Source organism: Mesoplodon bidens (assembly GCF_964165515.1).
Source record: "Mesoplodon bidens genome assembly, chromosome: 2".
Taxonomy (NCBI): domain Eukaryota; kingdom Metazoa; phylum Chordata; class Mammalia; order Artiodactyla; family Ziphiidae; genus Mesoplodon; species Mesoplodon bidens.
Window position 1 is genome coordinate 140546449 of NC_138177.1, and position 12425 is coordinate 140558873.

The following is a 12425-nucleotide window of genomic DNA, read 5'->3' on the forward strand; positions in this document are numbered from 1 at the left end:
GAGGATCGGAGACACGGGGGTAGCACCCAGGAGGGCTCCTGTTCAGAGGCCAGCTCTGGGGGGAGGCAGAAAGGGCTCTTGAGGGCCCTGGCTGCTGCAGATCTTCTCAACTAATCATATTTTACCTTCAAAGCTTTACAAAAAGTATTAATAATCGGAACAGCAATGGCCCAATACTGTAATCATCCCCTCCCTGTGCATTTCTGTGCAGTTCTCAAAATGCTCTCGGGTCCACTGTCTCCTGTGAGCCTCTATCTAACCCCATTTTGCAGGTAGTGAAATTGAAGTCCTGTGTGGTCACAGCGGGTTAGCCCCGGAGCCAGGCTAAAATCCAGGGAGCAGTTCCATGTCAGCCCTGGGCGTCGGGCTCAAAGCCCAGTTCCTTGTCCGGAAGGGGGTCCCCAGGGCTGTCAGGAAGCCCATAGTACAAGTCTTCCTCTTCCTGTTCCAGGTCCTCTGTACCTGCGTCCGAAGCCTCCTCTTCCTCCCGCTTTGTCCTTGGGGGTCTCTGCCAGGAGCTGGGCAGGGCTGCCACCTGTAACTGCTTCTCTGGAGGCACATCCTCCAACGTTGGGGCATCAATGAGGGCAAAGTCATGGAAGCGGTCCAGCCGGCACCTGCAAGCCTGGGGCTCCGGGGGTGCAGGCTGGGGCTCCGCCCCCTCAGATGGTGCCAGGTTGAGGCTGCTGCCCTCACTGGAGCCCACGTCCAGGTCATCTTGGAAGGAAGCCAAGGGTGCAGGTCCCTGGGGACAGGTCGGGGAGCTGCAGGGGCAAAGGCGGAAAGGGCGAGGGGAGCTCTGAGTCAGACTTCCTGGGTCCAAATCCTACCCACTAGCTGCAAGGCCCGGGGTTGGTGAGTTCACCTGTCTGGGCCTCAGTTCCCTCCTCTGTAAAATGGGGGAAGTAATAGCATTCACTCCTATGTTTATCCCTGAGATTTACAACAGATAATGTATGCAAAGCACATTGCACAAGGCCTGGCACATAGTAGGTGCTCAAGAAATGGGCCTTTATTATGTTATCCAAACCAGGTCACTCCTCTGCCTCTCCAATCACTTGGAGGTCTCCTCTGGGTCCACGATCCCTGTCACACTGGGTGTCACCTTCTGTTCCCTTGTGTGCCTCCCCCATTGGACGAGGAGCTCCCACAGGGTAGGGGCTGTCAAGGGCTGGCAGGGAGTAGGTACCCAGTAATGCTGGTGGATGAGTGACTACATGGATGAATGAGGAACCCAGTTCATGAACAGCTGGGGACAGGGTGGGGCGGGGAGTGACCTGACTGAGGTCACAGAGCACATCAGTGGCAGAGCCTGGATTTGAACTCAGGTCCTCTGGCTCCCTGCCCTGGCCCCGAATACTCATGGCGAGTATTCGGACAACTCTGAGGTAGGACCGATTATTCCCATGTGGGGAAACTGAGGCTCGGGAAGGTGAGGAACATCCGAAGGTTACACAGCAGAGGAGCTGGGATTTGAACTCAGGCCCATCTAAGCCGAGACCCAAGTGTCTGCTACCCCTGCTGCTTCTCAGGGTGTCCCCAACCTCTCTACTCCCCAGTGTCCCCAGCCACCTCTCAGTGGCCACACCCCTCCTCCTTCACCCCAGCGCCCCTGCACTCTGTGCACTCACCCGGGCCTGCCCTGACTTGGGTCTCTTTCTCCCTCGTCCTGGTCCGAGCCCCTGTGGATGACCACGGCGGCTTCCAACAAGGCCTGAGGGTCGCGAGGGCTACCTTCTCCTCCATCGCTGGCTCCTGGCTGTGGCCGTCCCGGCTTAGGAGCCAGGATGGGGTGGGGGTCTTCACTGTAGCCCATGACCTTCATCTGCATGTGGCTGAAGTCCGGCAGGCTCTGGTCGTAGGCGGCTTCCTCCCACAGCCTGACGTAGGGGGTCCAGGGACTGGGCGGGGGTACAGCAGACAGCGGGAGAGAGAACAGGCAGGTGGGCAAAGATTCGATCAACAGAGGTCAGTGCCGTCCCCTGGCCCACCTGCTCCGCGCACCGGCTCTCCCCCGATTTCAGAGAAGCCTCTGCGGGTGGTTACTGTACCCAGTTCATTGATGAGGAGACTGAGGCCCAACAAGTTAAGCTGAGTGGCAGCGCTCAGACCCTCAGTCTAGTGTTCCTTTCACCCGCGTCTCCAAAGTTAACTCCAAGGCTGCGACTGTCAAATGAAGACCAGTCGCGTGGACTGAGCGTTTGCTGGGTTCTAGACGGTGGCCTGAAGCCTTTACATTTATCATCCCATTTATTCTGAACGACACCTTGAAGCAGAATGGTCGTTCCCGCTTTTCAGATGAGGACAGAGCAACAGTAAGAACCAGCTACTGAGTGCTCCTTGCAGGCCGGGCTCTATCAGTTAGCTCATCTAACCCTCCCTGTAACTCTGGGAGATACTGGAGGAAGCTGAGGCACAGACACCTTAGCTGGCTTGCCCAGGTGGTGCAGACCTAGGGGGTGGTACTGGGGCTCCAAGCACCACTTTCTCCACTGCCCTCTACAGTCCAGGGCTGGGAGAAGCAGGGAGGAGCGCAGGCTCGGGGTGGCCTGAGCCCCAGCTCTGTTCTAGCAGCTCTCCCTGTGGGACCAGTCCTGAGGCTGGCCCCCACACCCACCCACCCACCCAGGTCTGGTCTGGTGTTGACTCCCTGTGAGGTTTGGGGCTTGTGATTGCACTTCTTGAGCCTCAGTTTCCACATCTGTGTAACGGGCCTGCCACCCACCCCCCCACTTCACAGGGTTTCTATGAGGACTGAAAGAAGAAATGGACACAAAATGCCTGACTTGCTCTCTGGTGCTTTGGAAGCACTTCCTACTAATGATGGCAAAGGCTTATAGAGGGCCCGGTATGCCCCAGGCTCTGTTCTTAGCACTTGGCTTATTAAAGTCCACCATCCATATCACAGGTTCCGCATCCGCAGAGTCAACCAACCATGGATCTAAAATATTTTTTTTTAAGTTCCAGTAAGTTCCAAATAGCAAAACTTGAATTTGCCACACACTGGCAACTACTTACATAGCATTTACACTGTATTTACAAATATTGACATAGCATCTACATTGTATTAAATATTATTAGTAACCTAGAGATGATTTAAAGCATATGGGAGGATGTACATAGATTACAAGCAAATTCTAAGCCATTTTATATAAGGGGCTTGAGCATCTGCAGATTTTGGTGTACTTGGTGGGAGAGGGTGTCTGGAACTCATCCCCTACAGATACTGAGGGACAGCTGTATTATCTCACTTAGCCCTCCCTGAAGCCTAGGAGGAAGGTACTGTTAGTATCCTTATTTCACAGATGGGGCAAAGAGAGGCAGGTTGCTTTCCCAAAGTCACCCAGCCAAAAAGTAGCAGGGCCCCAGGGCTGTGCCTTGGCCATCATCATGCCTCTTGTCTGCTACAGTAGTTGGAGTCACCGCTGCGTGGGATTTAGGGTCACACCTATTTTTGATTTCTGGCCTGCCTCTACTTTGCCACGAGACAGGACAAAAATCCATGAGCCTCAGTTTCCTCATCTGTGAAATGGTAATAATAAAGCTCACCTCATAGAATTGAGAGGTCAAAACAATCCATGATTTCTGATAGTATGTTCTCAGTAAGTGGGAAGGCAAAGCCAGAGCCTGGGGCGGGGGGGAGACACCGCCCACCCCTCCGGCCCCCCGTCCTTGGCAGGGGGAAGACTGGCCTGAGGGGCTCACTACCCCTCCCCTCCCTCCACTGCCCCACCCCCGCCCCAGAGGGCCCGGCACCCACCTCTTCATCTCAGCAGTGAGCCCGTTTTCCAGCAGGCCCAGCGCCTTCGGTGACAGGATGCCTTGGAAGTCAGAGTCAGCGGGTACGAAGGTGATCTGCAGGGGAGAAGGCTTCTCTGCAGCTGCCCACACACATCCGTGGTCCCTGCTCCCCCAGAGCACGGGCCTAACTTCTCCACATACCCTAGGAGAGAGGCCTGACAAGGGAGGCCACTCCGTTTGACAGGAGGGTGCCTGCTCAGGGCCCAGCACCTGTGGCCGGCTGGACCTCTGGGTTCTTCTCTCACTGGCTCTTCATTCACCCAGCACCCATGGAGCATCAGCTGTGTGCCAGGCACTCTTCTAGGCACTAGGGGGCAACCATGAGTGAATGAGATGAACACCCCTGCCCTGGGGGAGATCATATCTTGTCATTGCCAGGGGTCCTCATCCAGTGCCCAGCACTTGCCCTACCAGGAGTAGGCCCTTCGTCCGCATCTGGTGAGTGAGTGGGAAGCAGTTCATGTGTTTCTTGGCACAGACAGAGGCTGCGGTGGGGAGCACAGAGAAGTGGATGGCTGAGGTTGTGCCTACACTACTGAACTGCTCACTTAAAAATGGTTAAGATGGTAAATTTTATGTATGTATATTTTACAATTTAAAAAAGTAGGACTAGGGCTTCCCTGGTGGCGCAGTGGTTGAGAGTCCGCCTGCCGATGCAGGGGACACGGGTTCCTGCCCCAGTCTGGGAAGATCCCACATGCCGCGGAGCGGCTGGGCCTGTGAGCCATGGCCGTTGAGCCTGCGGGTCCGGAGCCTGTGCTCCACAACAGGAGAGGCCACAGCAGTGAGAGGCCCGCGTACCGCAAAAAAACAAAAACAGAAACAGAAACAAAAAAATAAATAAATAAAAAAGTAGGACTAGTAATGCCTGTCTCCTGGATTCCATGAGATAACATATAAGGAGTCCCCCAGCACAGAGCCTGGCACACAGTAGCTGCTCAGTAAATCATAGTTTGATGCTACTGAAGATGAAGTTACCTGAGTTCTCTGAGTCTTGTTCCCCTCAGCTGAAAATTTGTTCAACAAATATTTGATGAGACCCTATTGTGTTATGTCAGGTTCATAAATAGCAACCTCTTTTCTCCCTTCCCATAGAGCACGGTGAGAGAAAGGCACTTGTCTGCACCAGGAAAGCACCCAGTCCTGCTGCGGAGAATGGAATGATAGATGGATGTGTTCTTAGAACTCCTGTGAGGGGTAACCTTCCCCCAGATGTCTGGAAATGAGGGAGGGGCCTGGGTATATTCCACACCCAGTTAGTATATCCTGCACTTGCCAGCTGACTCTGTATTTCCTAGAAGCTGCCCCTTCCTCCAGTCATCCTCCTCCTCATCATCATCATAATCACCACCACCACTACCACCACCACCATCTCCATCAACATCATAATTATGTCATCACCATCAACATCAGCACCAGCGCCTGCATCACCATCACCATCACCGTCATCATTATCACTCTACAGCATCATTATCATTGTCACTGTGAAAAGCCTGGAGGAGAAGAAAAGTCCTGAGAATCTTACAACACAAGTTCTTTTAAGAAAGGGTGACAGGCAGAGTTGATGCTGGGGAGGGGAGATCAGATCATAAAGACCCCAGAGCATCAGGCTAAGAAATTCAGCCTTTAATCCAGAAGCAATAGGAGCCCTGGAGGAGTTCTCAGCAGAATACATAGCCAGATTTGTGTTCAGGCAGAGTTTTGAGCAGTCCCCAAAGGGAGGGAACAGTGGGATGGAGGGAGACCCATGGAGAGGACCAATCCATCAACCACCAATCAGGGGCCTGGTCCTGGGCTCCAGCAGAGCAGGCAGGAGTTGGGAGAGGGCAACTTGTAGGCAGAATCAGAAGCCAGACAGGGAGAGGCCCTGCTTTCCCAGACAATCCTTCCCCTTCTCCCAGTTCCCCTGCCCCATCTCAGCTAATGGGCACAGCATCCCTGACGGTCCCACCTGCTAGATTTGCCCCGATTCCTCCTTCCCTCTCAAGCCTGAGGCCCAGCTGACCACCAAATCTGACCAAGTCTACTTCAGAAATTCAATAAAATAAGCTGGATGGAAGTACCAGGGCCATGCCCAGCCACAGCAGGTACTATATGTTTGATGAACTGGAAATGTCTTCTCAGCTCCTACAGCCTTGGGTTCAAGTTCTGCCTTAGTCTAGGAGATGATCATCCTCCCTTGGACCGGAGAAGGAGCCTCCCCCACTCGTCTGGTTGCTCTTGAAACGTCCTCCTCCCAGATGTCAGCCTGATAGCTTCCTTGAACTGTAAAGCTGCTCACAGCCCTCCCTCATCCCATCCACTGAAGGGTCAGGTCCAAGTTCCTCAGCATGGCATCCAGGTCCCGTGGACCCAAGCCCCACTCCCTCTCCGCCTCACTTCGCTCCCCACACCCTCCGGCAGCCAGGCTGACCCACTTGCCTTGTTCTTTCACCTCATGTCTTTGCTCATGCTGTTCCTTCTGCCTGGAATTTCTTTCCCCATCTTTTCTGCCTGGTGAGCTTCTACTTAACCTACAAACCCCAGCTCATCTTCCCTGTGAAGCCCACTCCCTCCCCATCAGGCAGAAAATTGCCTCCTCCATGAGACCCCCAGGGCTCCAAAGACAGGGACAGCTTCATTCCCATGGGTACTGGCTACCCCTTCCCCCGTATCATAATCGGCTAATTCCATTCCCTTATGTTTATATTTTTTTCAATCCAGAAAATTCCCATTCGTCAGGCACTGAGGCAGGGGAGAATCCAGCAGGGAGGATGGGCACCAGCATTTGCTGAGGGCTCCGATGGCCCAGGCTCCAATGAGACAATGTGGGAGACTGGGACCCTCGTCTAGCACACCTCCCTGGTTTACGACACACTTCCCTCCCCTCCTTCAGTGTTCCAGCCCTAACAGCCTGCGTCCCTGAAACACACACCCACGTCTGTGCTCACACACCTGCACACACATCCAGAGACCCTCCCAAAGCCACAAACACCTGTCCTGAGAACGCCGCCTTCGCATTGGCTCCAGGCCAGGTGTGATGCCAGGTCCCCACCTACAAGCCCCCACTGGCTCCTCCACAGGCCCGGGCGAGCCTCTGCCAAGGCCACAGAAGTGGGACACAGGGAGGGCCATTTGAGTCAGGGCCTGGTGGGCACTGAAACCTGTGCCGTTTCTGACCCGCCATGCGACCTCCACAGCACATGAACACGTGAATCTATCAACAGTTACTCATTAATACCCAGCAATATTCTCTCCTCCCCCTCCCCGCTCCCTCATCCCCGCTGCCACCCGGTCACTCTGCCCACCGCCCACAGCCAGCCCTGTGAAGGGGGTGAGGGCAGGAAGGACACTCCCCCACCCCACCCCGGCCATCAGCTTTCTGTCCCCCAGGGCCCTCTTCTCCCGGTGACCTCTGCTCAGAACACTGAACAGAGAGAGGTGAGTTGACTGTAAACTGCTCAGTAAATGACCACAAACCAGCCGGGACCGCCTCAGTGCTGAATGAACGCGCTAACAGCCCGGGGCTTCCCACAGAGGAGACAGGACTGGGAGAGCCGAGCCCAGGCCCCCAGGATCCTCCTCCCTCCTCCCAAACCCCAGCACGGCCATCCAGGCAAGAGGCGAGGAGGTGTCTGAGCGTGTGAGGCTGCCTGGGGCCTGGAGCCCTGGGTGGCAGGACCAGCAAGGCCCTTAAGATGCACACTCTTTCCCACCCCCTCTTCCTGACTCACATATTCTACAAATGTGGAAACTGAGGCTCAGAGAGGGAAGGGGCTTGACCAAAGTCTCCCAGGTAGTTAGAGGCAGAGCCCAAGTTAGAATCCATGCTTCTTTCCTTGTCTCCCTGGGTCTATCTGACCAGCTGCTGTGACCTTGGAGAAGTCACTCAACCTCTCTGGGCACTGAAAGATTACAACTCCTGATATGCCCATTTCACAGGGTTGTTGAGAGGGTCACTAACAGTAAGGGTGGCAGCGCCTCACCTAAATATAACACTCTACGGTTTACAAAACTGCCCATCTCTTTTCTGATCTCCATAATAACTCTGTGAGGCTGGGAGAAATAGGAGCTCGGGGCCTCATTTTGCAGCTGAAAGAAACTGAGGCTCAGAAAGATAAAGGTCACACAGAGCGTTTGGAGCAGAGCTGGAACTAGACCTCAAGATTCCCAAACCCGGGGCTTTCCTGGTGGCGCAGTGGTTGAGAATCTGCCTGCCAATGCAGGGGACACGGGTTCGAGCCCTGGTCTGGGAGGATCCCACATGCCGCGGAGCAGCTGGCCCCGTGAGCCACAATTACTGAGCCTGCGCGTCTGGAGCCTGTGCTCCGCAACGGGAGAGGCTGCGATGGTGAAAGGCCCGCGCGCCGCGATGAGGAGTGGCCCCCACTTGCCGCAGCTGGAGAAAGCCCTCGTACAGAAACGAAGACGCAACATAGCCATAAATAAATAAATAATAAATTAATTAATTAAAAAAAAAAAAAGATTCCCGAACCCGTGCTCTTCCCATCACTAAGTCACTTATTAGGCTAGGAGTCCGTTAAAGCTTCAAAAGATAGAGCTGCCTAACCCATGCCATCAAGGTTACAGCTGACCCACCCAGAACACTCAGCAGCCCTGGGACACAGGAATCGCCCTCCCGAGGTGGAGGGTTATGCTTTAGGCGACACACATCTGAGCTCTGATCCCAACCCTGACATTTAGGAGCTGTGGGACCTCACTTTCTGAGCCTCAGCCTTCTCTAGTGTAAAATAGAACTTCAAAGGTACCAAAAAGTTCAGGATGAGGACTGAACTGCCCCAGGGATGCAGGCGTGCCTGGCAGGCAGCAAGCCCTCATAAACTCTGGTTTCAAGCACCTGGACTGTGTGGTGGGTTTTGCTGTGACTCCCCCATGGTGCCTAGTTCAGGGCTCCAGATCCAGGGGGCTCCTGATCAATCTCTATGACAAGGGATAGATGGATGGATGGATGGATGGATGTTCCGGAGAGTGGAGATAAGAAAAGAAGGGGTAAAGGGGAAAGGATTACAAGATGATTGAAGGATGGGGGATTGATGCCTGGAATAGAGGCACAGCCCCAGGCCCTCCTGGGCCCTGGCCCCCAGGCCACCTGTCCCCACGACCACCTACCTTGGGGTAGCACTGGCACATGCTCCAGATGACACCCCCGATCACCATGACACCGCCCACGGCGTAGAAGGTGCCGTAGACCTGGGGCCGGTCGTGGCTCATGAGGAATGTGCCGAGGGCCAGCAGGAAGAGCCCCAGCATGATGAAGCCGATGCGGAAGGTCTTCTCATCAGCCATCGCTGCCTGGCCAGGCCTGGCCTGTGTGCCACCCGTGGAGGGGCGCCAATGAACCAGCCAGCCTTCTGCACACACTCACACCGGAGGAGTGACGCTCCGGGATCGCTGCAGATCAGGGATTCAGGTAAGAGGGAGGGAGGCTCCCTTCGGGTCCAGCTCAGCCCCTGGGAGCACCAGTTCTCCAGGCTGGAGGAGCTACGCTTGGGTGGCCACGTGCTCCCACCTTCACTCCCTCTCACCTTCCCTCTGGGCCCTCCGGAGTGTGTGGGAATCTGAGTGAGGGAGACACGAGGGAAGGAAGGGGAGGTTCCAGGGGCTGGGCCTCAGCCAAGGCTTTGACATCACCTCATTTGCCTGTTTGGGGCCAAGCTGGCCTGACAGGTGGCCCCGCACCATCCAGCCACGGGGAGCAGATACAGTGCTGCAGCCCAAATACATCAGAATGCCACTGGAGGATCCCACAGGGTCCCACAGGCTGGCATTTTAGAATCCTGAAGAATTCTAGACTATTCTAGGTCATGTGCCCATCTGGCCCCTATTTATTTGACCATAGCTGCACGCATGGCTCTGTTCTAAACATGTGACACATATTAACTCATTTAAGGAACCCCGTGAGGCAGGTATTACTATCCCTTCTTTACAAATGAAGATACGAACAAGTAACTTGCCCAAGGTCACGCAGCTAGAAAAGGCAGAGCAGCTGGGATTTGAACCCAGAGGCCGTGGGTCCACAGCATTGCCACTGGGTGATACTGCCTAACTGTAGCACAAGGGTTAAACGTGCAGACTCTGGTGGCTGGACAGTCTGCCTGGGCTTGGGTTCTGGTTCCTCTATTATGGCGCAGTGTGGTCTTGGTCAAGTTACCTCCTGTGCCTCAGTTTTCCTCCTCTCTACAATGGGGATAATAATAGCAACTCACAGGATTGGGTCTATCCCCAGGCCTGGTCTCCCTGAGTGCCTCTGTCCCCTTCCCGTACTCTGTGCTCCAGCCAGGCCTGCTGGCTCTGAGCTGGCCATGGTGAGGCAATGCCCGTCTAGGGTGTGAATAGCCAACAGCAATTTCCTTGCCTCCTAACCTAGGAAGATGCCTTCATCCTAAGAATGACACTCTAATGGTGGAATTTCAGTCCTGCGGACAGGATGATGGTAAAAATCAGATTCTCTTACAGGATTATAGGAAAATGAGGGTCAACAGAATCTCTAAAAGAAAAGGTTAACATGTTGTTTGTATGGTAATGAATTGCTGCTGCAGGATAAAAGGCTTTCATTTGGCATCCTGACTTCATAGGTTTGGGGATTTTCCTGTTTGTGATCGTCACCCTCTCCCTCCTCCCCAAAACAAGCTGTGCTGGTTCCCGACATCACACCTGTGCTCACGTGATACCCTCTGGCATCGCTGCCCACAGCGCCTTGGGGTTTCATTGTGAAGCTGTTTCTCCTTCACCAGCCCTCAGACCCAGCATTTACAGTTTGCGGAGCCGGTCCCCTGTAGCAGAGCTTGGGGGACCCTCCCAGTGAGAGGCTGCTGAGCGGTCAGAGAAGGGCGGAGAGGCACCAGGTAACATCCATGTTTGTTTCCCGGGGTGACCTTGGCCTGGTGGCTCCGCTCTGGGCTTGAGTCTTGTCATCAGTGATTGAAGGTGGTATTAGGCCACCTCCCAGGGGTTGTGGAGGGAATGACATGATGGAGGGAAAAATGCTTTGTAATCTGGGATTATTTATAGGGCAGGACCGTCCAGGGAAATACTATTATAATCATCTTATACAGGCTCAGAGAAGGGAGGCTACGTGCCCCTCCCAGAAAAGGAGAGCGGGGCCCAGAGGGGCCTCAGCCTGCCTGTCTGGTCCTGAAGCCCCGGCCCACGGAGGGATTGGATCTGCGGGGTCGCGGTCCAGCAGGAGCCTCTCGCGCCCCCTGGTGGCCATCGTAGCACGCGCTTGGCGAGGTGCTTTCACACCCCCGTAGGTCATGCCTGAAACCCGCAGCCCCGTGAGGGGCGCAGGGAAGAGGTTATCGTGCTATTTCACAGGCGAGGAAACCGAGCCCGGGGAGATTTCCCCAAAGATCTCCTCAAACTGAATCGGGGGCTGAGCGGTGACCGGGATCCACACAGTCCCAGCCCCATGGTGGATGGATCGGATCTGGTCCTCAGGGCTTCCTGAGAGTCCTCCGGGTCACCCCATCTTTTCTTTTCTTTCCTCACCACGACCCGGCCTCCTTTCCACCTTTTCTCTCCTTAAAAGAGGGGGGTAGGGGGGAAGTGGCAACGAGTAAGAAGCTCTGGGACAAGTAGGTGCTCGGTAAAATGGGTCTAGTCTAACCTCTTCCACAGAGCCGCGGTGAGGGTTAAGCGGGGACATGTGAGTACCGGGCATTGGAAGTATTGGGTTGTCCGCGGTTCCGCTCACATCGCACCTGCCTCTGACTTCTGCTTCCTTCCCTGCAAAGCGGGGTGAGGAGGAGGAGCGGTTGCGGAGTCTGCCATCTTCCAGCAGAGGACGCGACAACCACGGTTTTCTTCCGGTCTGCAGAATTCGGGGTCCTCGCAAGATCCTAAGAGCTGCTGCAGGAAGGGGAAACATCACACCCATTTGACCGATGCAGAAACTGAGGCTCTGCATCAGTAATGGCCCAAGATCACAGAACCTATAAATAGCAGAGCCAGGGTTCAAGCCAGGCCCCACGTCCCTCTCTTCTTGAGCGCCTGCTACGTGCAGGACGCTGAGGTGTCTGATGAACACGGGTTTTCAGTGTGATGGCACTTGGTCCTGTCTTCTGGGGCACAATATGGTAAAGGCTCTGGGATATGCCTGAGGTCCAGCAGGTGCACAAAGCAGAGAGAGGGAGAGACTGGGGTGGAGGGGGAGGAACGAAGGGATAGATTCACAAGAGGGATTCTTGAGAAGCCAGCTGGAGTCCTGTCAGGGCAGGAAAAGCAGTTCAGGCAAAGAGACCAGTGTGTGCAAAGGCCCAGAGGCAAGTAAGCACTGACACATAGCTGGAGGTAAAACACTAAATGCTATGCGCCCATTCACCCCTACACTGCATACTCCTCCCCTTCCTGTTCCTCCATGTCAGATCCATCCTACCACCACCGGGATACCCTAGCCGACATCCTCACCTCCTCCCTCACACCCACATCCTATCGGCCCTAATTCCGAGACAGAAGAATCCAATCACTTCTCACCCCCCACCACTGCTCACGTCACCTTGGTCTTGAGCTCAGAGAGGCGGCAGTGAGTGGTGGCGTGAAGCGAGATCTTAATTCCCTGCCCAGGAATTGAACCTGGGTAGCCTGGATGACAACCAGGAATCCTAGCCACCACACCCCCTGGC

General features: G+C 54.9%; 1 protein-coding gene across 1 annotated transcript; it reads right to left on the reverse strand.

The window, feature by feature from the left end:
- Positions 1 to 349: 349 nt before the first annotated feature.
- Positions 350 to 9173, reverse strand: BSND (barttin CLCNK type accessory subunit beta; the record flags this gene model as incomplete). Its single annotated transcript, XM_081224177.1, has 4 exons — positions 8911 to 9173; positions 3761 to 3855; positions 1632 to 1901; positions 350 to 764 (listed from the first exon to the last, which is right to left on the reverse strand). The coding sequence occupies exons 1-4, from the start codon at positions 9085 to 9087 to the stop codon at positions 350 to 352; spliced, it is 957 nt and encodes a 318-aa protein (XP_081080303.1). The 5' UTR covers positions 9088 to 9173.
- Positions 9174 to 12425: the final 3252 nt, after the last annotated feature.